We start from the raw sequence: 13,104 nt of genomic DNA on the forward strand, positions 1-13,104 counted from the left end.
TTTGTCGCGGATGCTGCCATCCTGGCAGAGCATCTTTGGAGTTTTTAAAGGGGAAGCACAGGCAATGGCATCCCTGGGGTTGGGGTCCCCCCTCTCCATTGACTTCCTCCTCTTACACACCGGGCAGAATCCTTAACCATGCTTTTTTTGGACCAATGCTCCTCATCAACCATATTTCCCATATGCCACCAAATGCAATGCTACTAGCTCTGACATAAATGACTACCAAAATTTAAAAGGATACCTTCAAATTACAATATCCTACGCGCAACCTAAATGTACAGCGGGACCTTGTTATCCACTGGGATTTGGTTCCAGGATTCCTCCCCCCCCCCCGCGGTGGATACCAAAACCCATGGATGCTCAAGCCCCATTAAATACAGTGGCATAGCAAAATGGTGTCCCTTATCTAAAATGGCCAAATCAAGCTTTCCTATTCGGAATTTATACCATTTTAGGGAAAATTTTCAAGCCGTGGATGCTTGAATCCATAGATAAAAAAACCATGGATAAGGAGGGCTGTCTATATTTGCTTAGAGATGGTAAGGCTTGGGTTAAAATGTGACGCTGTGAAAGAAAATTGAAAAAGAAGAAAAATTTCCAATTTAAAAAAATTGAAATTTGAAATTTAAAAAATTCTGGGGCCACTCTTTTCTCCTCCTCCCACTGAACTTCTCTCCCCCCCACCATCTTTTAAAGCATTTTAAAGGGAAGCAGATGAATGCCACAGCCTGTTTCTGCCAAATTGTAGGCGTTTGAGGAACAGTGGTGTCACCCCCCCTTTAGGGTGTCACCTGGTGCGGTCCGCACCTCTGTACCCTTCCAGTGACACCACTGAGCTCAGGGAGACAGCCATGCTTTCTGCCCATCCTGCCTCCAGGATGCCCCAGAAAGCCCTCTGGCACCTTAGGTGAGTGGTTGGGAATTGGGTGCCATCTCCAGGTATTTCTTTTTTAAGGCAAGGAGAAGATGAGAAGGTGAGCCCTTTGGTTGTGGCCTCCGGTGGTCCCCAAAACTGTGCCCTTTCAGAGATTTTTGGACTTCATCTCCCAGAAGCTTCAGCCATGTTGACCAATAGTCTGGGATTCTGGGAGCTGAAGACCAAAAAAACCCAACCATTCAAGAGCACAGTTTGGGGACCACTGCCAGCATCTACTCAAATGCAACGGAGAAGCCCAGCATTCCCAGAATTCCCCAACATGATGGACAGGGTTTTAGTGCTGAGTTGCTCAACTGCTGAGAACTAATCTGGTGTGACACAGCTTGAACCATGACGACATTATCACACAGGGACACTTGGAAGTATAGAGATGGATCCTCCCATGAGAACTGCACATTTGCAATTCAGATTTTCACATGGCCTTGTGATTCAATGGCGATGGTCCCAGGAATGTCGCACAATTGTGATAAAAGCTTTTCACACATAGGGGAAATCCTGTGCAGAAACAGGGGTTTAAATCAGAAAAAAAAACCCACAAAAGCAGGTTGATTTTTCACACAATGTTGTTGTTAAACTGGTGTTAACCCAAATGGACAGTAGACAGAAAGTAGACAAAAGCCGCTCCTTTTTACTTTTGGAAAATCCCAAAAGTAAAAAGAAGTGGCTTTTGTCTACTTTCCTTTTGGGTTAACACTAGTTTAACAACGTTGTGTGTGAAAATCAACCAGGTTTTGTGGTTTTCCCCCAGCTTTTAAATCCCATATTTGCATATGATTTCCCCCATGTAATAAACTCCGATGTCACATTGAAAAGTGGCATTCACCTGTCAGTAACCAGGCGATAAACAGCAACAAATCATTCACAGGAAAATCCTAAAAATGCCTTCTTGCTGTTTATTGTCTGGTTATTTCCTGGTTATTCCCAGGATAATGGATCTTTTAGCGCGCTGTGTCTGAAAATCTTTATTTGTGATTTAATGGTAATTGCATGATTTTCACAGAATAAACCCTGTTTAAACTTCCAATTTTCCTCCATGTGATAAAGTTCCTGGAGCCGTGGCAGTTCAAGTGGTATCAAACTGGATTAGTTCTCCAGTCTGAATGTAGCCTCAGTTGCTGAGAAATGGAGCACCAAAACCCTGTGGTCCAAAGGAGGGCATTGCTCCCCCAGTTCTCTGCTTTGCCTTTGGCCATCATTGCCAGAGCTTTCAGGGTTAAGCTGCTCTTCCCTGGCATCAGGCTTGAGATGATCCATTTGCAAGCTTTGTTTTGATCTCAAAGGGCAGCAGGGCCTGAGGCCCCTGGATACAAAAGCAAACAAGAAGGGTTTGTCCTGGAGTAGACATTTTAACCTGGACAATGAGATGCGCACCTATAAACCACTCAGAGGATGCCAGCCACAGCTGCTGGTGAAACATGAGGAATAAACTCTTCTAGAACACAGCCTCCTAGCCCCCAAACCCCCCACAAAATACTATGGATGCTGGCCATGAAAACCTTTGACTTCACATAACCTTTTAGTTATTTCAGGCGGTGTGATCTTTATTTGTTGCTGTTGTTTTTCTTGGAGCAGACTCTAATTTATGGTGTTCCTATTTTAGGATTTTCTTTGCAAAATGTATTCAGAGGAGGTTTGCTTTTCATTTCATTTCATTTATATGCTGTCTTTCTCTCCAAAGGCACCCAAGACGGCTCATAGATTGAATTACATTACAATAAAATTTAAAACAGTTATTGCCTTCCTCTTATGCTGAAAGAGAGGGGGACTTGCCTAAGGTTAGTGGGTTTCCATGGCTGAACGGGGATTGAACCCTGGAACCTCAAAGTCCTAGTCCAACCCTGAAACCACTGCACCATGTTGGCACTTACAATTTTTATTTACCTGCTCCAAATGCTTTTAAGCCCATATATTAAAGTCTGTTCAAACCAGACCTTCCACTCTCAGCATACCAAAGTGTTCAAAATGAATGGTGCAAAAGCAAAGCTGTTCTTACTCAGTTTTGCACCATTCTTTTTCAATCATTTTGTATAACATGACTTGCATGAAGGGGCTCCGCTTGCGACTGGAATGAGACAGTGGCTCTTTCTGAAACTGAATGTGTGGATTTTGTTTGCCTTTTTAAAAGAAAACCTATTAAGGAGGTAGTTCCTAGCAGAAAACCAAGATGGTGGACTGGTTTCTTATCACCCATGGGAATTAAAACTACCTTGTGTTGTAGACAGATGATATACAGAAACATAATGTGGCTCTTACAGGTGATCAGCTGAACTATAGGACCCTCATATACATAGGCTTGGAGTAGTATGGAGGATGAGTGGCTTCACAGGACAAGAGAAGGTGAATCCCTTAATGAAAATGGTCTTGGGTCAGGGAGGAATTCCAGATTAATCCCTGAAAGGATTAAGAGGGAAGTTGTTGGTATAGGAATTGGGCTCCCATTCTCAACTTCTTTGTTACATAGCTGAAAGAAGTTACATTTATGCTCCATTTTCTTCCAGTAAGTTAGAGGCAGCATGCATAGCTCTCTTGCTTGCTGCTTCGTTGGCGCAACAGACCTGTGAGGTAGGTCAGGCTGAGCAAGACTGACTGGCCCAAAGTCATTTTCATGGCTCAGTAGAGACTAGAATCTGGCTCTCCCAAGTTACCATCCTATTTTCCAATGACTACATCACAATAACACTCATTTTCTATAATACAAGGGACTCTTTGCCTATGATGTGTCCACAGCAGGCTTTTTCTTCAAAGGGCAAATGGCAGTCCACGTGGGACCATATGACACTGGGTAAAGAGAAAATAGACCTTGCTTCCCCACTCCATCAAGAACTGCATGACTATCGTCTTTGCATGCATAGTTTCCACTCTGTTGATAAATGGCTATGTAGCTGTACCTACTGAAGGCCCAGGGATTTAAATGCCTTGGGTCTTCAGCTGCATTATCTGTGTGCAATGGGGATGCTGCCCCTAGGAGCCAGAAATCCTAAAGAGGCACTGCAGCCCACAGTTATAGGGAACTTTTTCCTGGTTATTCCTAACTGGATTTGACTACTTCCACCTATTGGTTTATTAAAAGAAATAGAACCAGAGTTTGAAGAACCACCCCAATATGGTTTTAGAATAGAGCATTGGCTCAGGGTTGTCATGTGGGAAAGCAGCACCAATGGATCTTGCTGTCTCTTTAATGGAATGACATGAGAGCAAAAACGTATGTCGACGGACAGAGATCATTCTGCCCAATCCTCTGTAGCCTGTAGGTTCAGCACTCTAGAAATGGAGGCACAGAAGAAATGTTTAACTATCTCCCCACAACACACACACACACCAAGAAAAGCTCTGCGACATTTTAGGGCCTTGTTGTTGTTGCTGCTGCATGCCTTCAAGTCATTTCTTACTTATGGTGACCCTAAGGTGAACCTATCATGGGGTTTTCTTGGCACGTTTTGTTCAGAGGAGGTTTGCCATTGCCTTCCCTTGAGTCTGACTTGTCCAAGGTCACTCACTGAGTTTCATCGCCAAGCTGGGAATCAGACCCTGGTCTCCCAAGTTATAGTCCAACACTAGGCCCTGGTGGTCTCACATATGTTTATCCTTATTTAAAATGCTCTTTGCACAGTGAAGTCTTTTGAACATCCCAGAGAACATAATGGCTGAGCCAGTCTACCATGCATCTGTACAGAGTAGTCTCCCTGAAGCAAACTGTAATACAATAGCTGGAAAATGGAAACAATTTCTGTGGAGATCTTATCTGTACATATAGCTAGGTCAGCTGACCCCAAACTGAATGATTTTATTTTTTTTCCCAAGTGTTTTGCATGACTATTCCACAAAATACTTATTTACTAACTCCTTTTTATTAAAGATTGTATTTTAAAATGTGTTAAGGTGAAGAGGAAAGAGTGGCTTTGTGGTATACCTAAAGGTCTGTCCAACCAGCATTTGCAAATGTGGTGTCTTATAATACAATAATAACACTAATATTATTATTATATAACACTTATAATGCAAGTGTTCTTATAAGTGTTTCCCCAAGCTGAACCTTAAGCAGACTTTAAGGATGTTATTTTTTATACATCAAAAGAAACAGAAAATTAATCTTTAGGCTACAACCCCAATAACCCCTCCCCAGACAGTATGGCCAGTGGTGGGGGATTCTGGGAATTATAGTCCAAGAAGGAAATTTCCAAACGCCACACATAGCAGCAATGGTGATTGATGATTTACATACCAGTGGAGTGAAGTTTTGACTCAAATTTTAAAGGAGCTAACCCTATCCCCAAAATAGGCTTTGTGACTAACTACTTTAAAATTTCAGACTAAAATCCTGAGCAGATCCACCATCCAACTTACATCTTGAGCCACCGGTTATCTGAGATACATGAGGAAACATATTCTACCAGACCCATGGCTATATATCATGTATTGAAATTTTGTAAGTGTGCAAATCTACAATGAGCTCACTGTTAAAATTGCATACAGCAATGCTTGCCGTCTCTGCATTTCATGTTCACTGTATCCACTTCATCAATGTGACTCTTATTTACAAAACATGTCTGCAAGTTCTGTATCTTCCATAAAGCTTCCTAGTTTATTTACTGCAGGTTTCTACAGTGCTTCTGCATACAACTAGGAATAAACAGAGGAAGTGGAAATCAAGCTGCTTTGCCAATGATTAGCAGACAGAAATAAACCTTTGAGGAAAAGCTGGCTGCAGTCTTACTAGTAATGCACAGCTTCTTATACAATTCTCACATCTATAAATAGCAGTGGCAGTGTTAATGGAAACTCTGGCAATGAAACATCAACACTCGCTGAAGCAGATCCTTTTTTTTTTATTGAGAAGCAGCAGACCAACATGAGGCATAAGCTTAGATTCCATTAACATTAGCACCATTGGACTAAAATATAAGGTATCCAGAAATCCAAAGTGAGTATTGGGAATAGGTATAGAAGCATTACTGCCAAAAGTGTGTGTGCGTGTGTGTGTGTGTGTGTAAAGAATTGCATTTTCAACAGGCATGTGAAACAGTCTCTTTTAATCAGTTTTGCACATACTGGATTGGTAGTACATTACAGAAAGACTGGACCAGCACCATTTACAATGATGAAAATACTCATGACATTCTATATTTTAAGAAGATGGATTTTTCTATATAATGAGCCTTGGCTATGGTGGTTACAGATGCTGGGGTTGTACACCAAAACATCTAGATGGCACCAGGTTGAGGAAGGTGTGGCAAGTCAAAGATGCATCTGTGCCTTGATGTCCCCACTCACCTTCCCCCATTACACCAGAAAGGCCTCAGCCTATATACATAGAAACCCTGCATATATTCACATCCCAATAATTGCAGGAGGGGAAGCTAATTTGCAAATAAAATAGTCTTTATGCACAGATTGTCTCTGTCCATAGAAATGGAGCACCTACCATGGCTGGAAAAGCTTTGCATATCCATAGAATTGGTTATGTGGCATTTGGGTATCTGGTGATGATATAGTTTACTATCTGATGTCATGGACTCTGGTTCAGAGATGAAGGTTGAGGCCCCTGTACTGACTGTGGTACAGGACTGGGCTCCCGATACTGAACTTGAGGCTGGTGGTTATAGCTGGGAGCCTGCAGAAAAGTTGGATTGCATAGAACTGGAAACAAGGCCTTCTCCTGCACCACTGTATGCCAGCCCAGTGAGTATGTCAGACTGGAGACAGCAGAAAGTAGAGCCAGTGTTCTGGTTCAAGATTAGTCCAGTAAGGTTTGGCATTCTTGAGGCAAAGAGAGTAGAGTGATGAACTGGAGTCAAAGTTACATAAGGCCTCATTTCACCTCTATATTTTGACAGGGTAAAGCTGCACATTGGAGGCTGCCATCATACTGGAATTGCTTACTAGATGTTGTTGGATTTCAGATCATAGAAGGATATGTCAGTAGTTACGGATTCCGGAAGTTATGGTTAAACAGCATCTAGAGACCCAAGATAGGGAAGTACTGATTGATCAAGGATTTGGAGCATATGGTTATCCACAGTTTTGAACTGAAGTTCCCAATCATCCTTCACCATTGGCTCTTCTAATGTGAGCTGCAATCCAACAGCTGGTCCATACTTTCCCCATTCTTAAAGTAGACAGATCACAGCATGTGTAACTGGCTGAAGTAAATTTAAACAATGTATGTGTTTTAAATGCTAAGCATTCAGTATAGTTTGCTTTAGCACAAGCCAAATGTCAAATGTAAGACAGTTTGGGAATTTTTTTTCCTGTTTAAGAATTAATAAAGTGAGGCTACGGGCCTCCAGATATTGGACAATGAGTCCACGTTAAACAAATGTGAGACCATTCCACTGGCCATGCTGGCTGAAGTGCCTAGGAATTGGACTGCAACAACATCTAGAAGAATCACAAGTTCCCCACATCTGTATAAGCGTAAATGATTGTTCCTAATCTTATCTTCAAGTCTAAAATGCTGTGGCACTGACATATAGCAGGGTTGGGTACTCCAAAGGTTGTTGAACTGCAGCTTCCAGTAACCCTAGCCACTATAGGCATTAGTGAGAAATTCTAGGAGTTGGCATCCAAAAATATCTGGAGAACTACATATTGCCCACCCCAACTACAGCCTTATTGTTTCTACAGACTTTCAAGGTAACAACTGTTCTAGACTTTCAAGCTCCACTTATTTTAATGTGATTTTGAATAATCTGGCAAATCTGATAGACTTGGGCATGTGAGAAATAATATGGAAGTTGTGCATTTGTTTACAAAATTATTCTAGTGGTGTTTTTTTAAACTATGGACATATGCCTCACTACACATAGGGGATTATCACACTGGGATGGGACGTCATTATTCCCTGTCCCATCCTTCCTGCGATTACGCAGGACTTCCGGATGATGTCACACTTATCCAGACATTATCATGTCTGGAAAGTGCAAGTGACAGCAAAAACATGAAAGCCTTTAGATGACGTTGTGCTGATCCTGTCATTGTCCCATCATTGAAGTGGCATTGCCCAGCAGTTTGCATTAATGGGAGTTCACATCAATGCAATGCCACTTCAATGACAGGATCAGCACTACACTATGAAAGGCTTTTGTGTGACTGTTGTCAGGATGGGATAAGGACAGTGGAGCAATCCTGTCCCTATACCATCTGTGTATGATAATCTCCATAGTCCATTTCTCCCACAATAACACAGGCTGATTGGGAAAAGGGACACTACTTTTAAAAAAGGAGATAACTAGATACATGAATAGTGCAAGCAATGCAAACTAAAGCTTTTTGTTTCCAAAAGTCAGTGCAGAATTTCTTTAAAAATGCAAGTTTTGCTCTTTTACTGCCCTGGCAAAGTTCAGTTTGGTGTTATTTAGACCTAAACCTAAAATGGAAATGGTTGGCCAAGATCCTACCTTGTGTGGCATATCATAAAGGTCTACCATGGCAGAATGTTAGGGTCAGGAACCAGGCCAAGCTCAAATGCTTAACTGTTGTGTTGGTCATGTGTGTGTTAATATGGGATGATGCATTATGCTATTAGTGATGCCGGGAAAAGAAAAAATAGTTTATCAGTAATGGCTTGGGATGATGAGCAGATGTGTAGGGAGGACACACATACTGCAAATACCAAGGTGATTCTTGTGGGAAGCTGTAGTTTGGTATGGGGAAAAGGAGGATGAACAAGACCTGGGAAAACAGTATGTTTTGAGTTGCTGACAAATGAAATGAAGATTTTTGCAATGGGTAAATTGTTTGAACTCTAAGTATATTATGTAAGTGAAAAAACTTATTCAGCCCTGATAACAACTATGTACTGTGGTCTACTCTGCTTACTGAATAAAGATTTCCTGAATCAGCTGAAGGCTTGTGTTCTTGGACTGGAGTTAGCCTGTAGATTATACAGAAGTACAATACATCCTCTCTGCTCCCCTCACAGAGGACTCATCCTTCTCCTGAGTCCCCCTCCCCCTCCATTTAGTCGCTGGTGGAGAGTGGGAGAGGCTGAGAAGCATCTGGCTATGAGACTATAGCCAGATATACAATTACAGCATCATCTTCAAGGACCACTAGACAACCCCTAGAGGGCAGCTTGAAAAAGATAGGTTTTCAGGAGGTTTTGGTCACTGGATAAGGGAGGTAGAGAATGCCAACTTTTCCAATGATCAAAACAACAACACCTTCGCACAAACACACACAAAAGAAAACCACATACAACCAAACAACCAAGCTAGAGGCATAAATACACCATACTTAGATCGGCATATGTCACTAACAGGGTTGTCAGCCATTATGTTCAGAGATAGTGGTCTGACTTGGATATAAATGTAAACCTTACTTTGGCATTACAAGAAATTTCCTCATTATCTTCTCCAATGTAGCCAGAGAGAGTTCGGAAGTACAGTCATCCCAATCCCATCATGAAAATGGAAAATTGCTGATATTCAAGCCCCATTGGCCTGAATGTTGGTGTGCCCCTGTGGGCACGTGCCCCATTTTGTCTCCCTCCGTTTGTCACTCGTGAATGGGCAAGGGATGTGGATTCCAAGTGCAAAAATGGAGGGGCAACTGTATTTGCTTCTGTTGTAAGTACAGGTTGCTGTGCATTTAAATCTGTACAAACTGGAGTGAATTGTAACCTTGATTAGTGGAAACTAGCTAACTTCAAATCAATAACCAACTTCAAATTACAGTTTATGAAACTAATTTGTTTCAATTAAACTACAGTTAAGATTACCCATAACTACAGTTAAATCAAAAGGGAAAGCAAAGGCATTTAGTCTCCTCTCACAGTTGTCCTTTAGCAAGTGAGAAGAAGTAATTTGGCCCAGAGTTTATGATGGTAAACCATGATTTATAGTTATGTCTGAACACACCTGGTATATCTCTTTGGAAAATGCTGGGTCTGAACACTGGGGGAAGGCTATCTCCATCATGTGCTCCTTATGAATTTCCTAATAGGTGCCTTTACCAGGTTGGGGAAAACATGCTGGCCATAGTGTGATGCAAAAGACCACTGCAAGGAAAATAACGATTTGATTCCAAAAAGCTTCATGTCCAACACAAGACTCAGCATACTATCAGCTAAATGGCACAGTGATGAGTACTGCATTGCAAAGGGACAAAATTATTAAGAAAAGATAAATGTGATGAGAGCTTTGAAAGAACTGCACTGAATTCTTTTGCAGCATATGGTGCAATGTAACTGTCAGCCTGTACAGAAGTCCATGAGATGAGGAAGAGGTAAAATTAGAGTAGATATTAATTTAGTGTCAGTCAAAAACAACAAACTGTTGCAGACCATTGCATTAGTATTATCTGATGGCCAACACAAAAGTTGATAGTGACATTGGTAGTGAAGAGGTTTCTTCTGCCTGACAAGTCTCTGATACATTAGAAAACTAAGGCCTGTTACAGACTGCCAAAATAAAGCTGCTTCGGGTCTCTTTGGAGGTATGCTATTTAAATGATGCATGGGTCCTAAGAGTCCGGAGGTCGCGCCAAAGCCCCACTCCATTCCTAAGCACTGGAGGGCAGCTTTGGTGCAGCTTCTGGATTCTTAGGGTGCATGCGTCATTTAAACAGCATACCTCCAAAGAGACCCGAAGCAGCTTTATTTTGGCAGTCTGTAACAGGCCTAAGAAAGGGTCTCATTACACCTTAAGCATCTCCAGATATTGATGGACAATGAATGGGTGGGACTGGTGAGAGTCTGAGCTCAACAGCATCTGGAAGATCACAGGTTCTGCACCCAACCTTTAAAGACACTAAATATCAGGAAGAATGTCCAGCTTAATCCTAGACCACTTAATGGGAAAAACTCAACAGCAAAACACAGCAAAAGAGCAGCCTTCAAGCTCCATCCTGGCAGTCACTAAAGCCAGCTTTAAAGGGGCTTTCTGATCTTTTCCAGTTCAACATACCAATGGTTGTCAATGTAGCAACATCTGACTTCTGACTGGATTTACAGAAAACTAATGGCCTCTTGGCTGCAATGACTGGTTGACCCTGAAGTCTTTGGGAAATGGCTCGTTGAATATAAAACACAGTATTGCCTTTTCAGAACCAGGGTATGCAGCCTGAAGGCAGTGTAGCTTTACCCCATGCCATTAGCCTTTAGAGCAGACATTAATAAACTCCTAACTAGAAACACGCTGTGCTGGATACATCACTGCTTTAGAGCACCTTCCAGAGCTCTAGATTCTTATTATGCTTACCTTTCCTACAAGTTAGTCTGTGCTACAGCTGGACAGATAATCCAGTGCTCCAGCAACATTAAGGGATATCAATAAATGAAATAATACACACACACACAGACATACATAACCTGCTCCAGGTTATCACAAAGAAAAAAGGTTCTGCCTCTTAACAGGCAAACAAAAATTAATTTTTGGGCAAGCCTAAAGGAAATTACTTCCTAACACCTTGTTCACAAGAATCCAGCATGAGGCTCACTGAGGTGGAAAGAAATGCACCAACAAAAACCCCAAATGGAAAGGTACTAGTCAGGTTTACTGCATTTAGAAAGAGCAGAAGGAGAAATGAGAGAAATACTGGTAGTGATGGCAGAGAAGGTGCTGCTGTGTCATCAGTAGTATGCCCCCAAGAGAACAGATGCCTTCTGCAGCAGCTCTTTGTGGTTCGTATACAAGGGGACTCTTTTGTCCACAACCTGCCATCGGGCAGTCACCTCAAGATCACAGCCTTGGAGAAACTGGAAAAACAATCATGAAGAATTGTTACAGTCAGTTACAATTCAGCATCTGTTAAGCCAGGAGGTAGCAGTCATAGCTCAAGCAATACAGAGAACTTGTGACAGTTACATTTTGGGACCACAATGCCCAGAATCTCTCCAGCAGTTTGGCCAGTGGCCATGTTCTTTCCAGGCTCTGGCATATTTTCTCTGAACCTCTAGCACACCTACTACTGAGAATGTAAAGATCCCTGCTAAGAACAACCAGAACACATAGGAGATTATCGCACTGGGTTCTGAGAACGTTCTCATCACGTGATGAGAACGGAACGCATTTGAGTATACCGCACGTATGTGTTCCAATCGGGTTCTCAGAACGATTAAATGTGTTCCAAATGTGTTCCAGGAGGGTACAGATTTGAATGTGTTCCCAGCGAGCTGAAACGTGATGAAAACGTTCCAACAGAAGCGTGTGTGGTATTCTTATCCGTTCTCAAATCCGTTCCCTCATTCCTCCGTCTCCTGATTGGCTGAAAGAATGACAGGCAGGGAGGCAGGGAGACAGGGAGGCGAGCGACTGCAGTGAGGGAAGGTGTGTGTGTGTGAGAGAGAGAGAGAGGGAGAGAGGGGGGGAAGAAGGAGGGAGGGAAGGAAGGAAAAAGGGAGGAAAGGTGGGACAAGGAAGAGAAGAGGAAAGCAGGGAAAGAGAGAGAAAGAGAGAGGGAAAGAGGAGACCAGAGCAGAGAGCAAGAGGGAGAGGGTCAGGCTGCTTCTGGGGGGGGGGGCTTCTAGTGTCATGTCCAGTGGGGCTCCTGTGCTGTCACAATGCAGGAGGCAGGGATGCCCAGGACCTTCTCCTCCTTCAATCCAGGAGGGAACCCACAAAAGCTCCTCTGTTTGGAGCACCACACAAAAGCAAGCAAACAACTCCCAGAATTCCATAGCAAAGAGCCAGACAAGAGTTAAAGCGGGGAGGGAAGCTCACAACCTGAAGGCACACATTACATGCACACACACAGGAGCAAAAGGGTGTCAAGGTGCCAAAAAGGGGAAATGGGATGACAGCAGAGGACTCTTCTTTTCTAACCGGTTTAAAGAGCTGCAATGGCTGCCGGGGCTCTGCCCTTGGTCCAGTCCCCTCCCTTTCCCTCCGCTTGAAGAGACCTCCGTGGAGCTCCCTTAAAGCCCAGGCTGCCAAGGAGGGGACTCTGCCCTTGGCCCATCAAGTTACATAGGTTTTATCCTATTTTCTTCAAACATATGCCAGCATATGAAGCCCCAACATTTTATAGGGGCTTGCCTTCTTTCCCTCCCAAGAGAATCTTCGGAGGGAAGACTTCTCAGTGAGGCTGAGAAGCACTCTCCCGGCCAGAGTCCCTAGGCTTACTGAAATCCCCCACCTCCCTTCCCCATAGAAATCAATCCAAAAACTGAGTTTAAAAGGAGCAGAGGCGAGCCCTTTGGGTCTGCATCTGGGAGAGATTTTAAA

General features: G+C 42.8%; 1 protein-coding gene across 4 annotated transcripts in view; it reads right to left on the minus strand.

Annotated features, from left to right (window-relative positions):
- Positions 1-5,855: 5,855 nt before the first annotated feature.
- TRPM2 (transient receptor potential cation channel subfamily M member 2) overlaps positions 5,856-13,104 on the minus strand; it is a 60,449-nt gene continuing 53,200 nt past the window's right edge. For 3 of the 4 annotated variants that reach the window (XM_042459497.1, XM_042459495.1, XM_042459496.1), the window contains one exon: positions 11,416-11,636. In XM_042459497.1, coding sequence (XP_042315431.1) covers positions 11,511-11,636 — 126 coding nt within the window. In that variant the 3' untranslated portion in view covers positions 11,416-11,510. Of the gene's footprint in view, positions 6,897-11,415; positions 11,637-13,104 lie in introns of those variants that run through there. The other variant, XM_042459494.1, reaches the window with a different exon arrangement.

The sequence above is a fragment of the Sceloporus undulatus genome, chromosome 3 (genome assembly GCF_019175285.1).
Source record: "Sceloporus undulatus isolate JIND9_A2432 ecotype Alabama chromosome 3, SceUnd_v1.1, whole genome shotgun sequence".
Taxonomy (NCBI): domain Eukaryota; kingdom Metazoa; phylum Chordata; class Lepidosauria; order Squamata; family Phrynosomatidae; genus Sceloporus; species Sceloporus undulatus.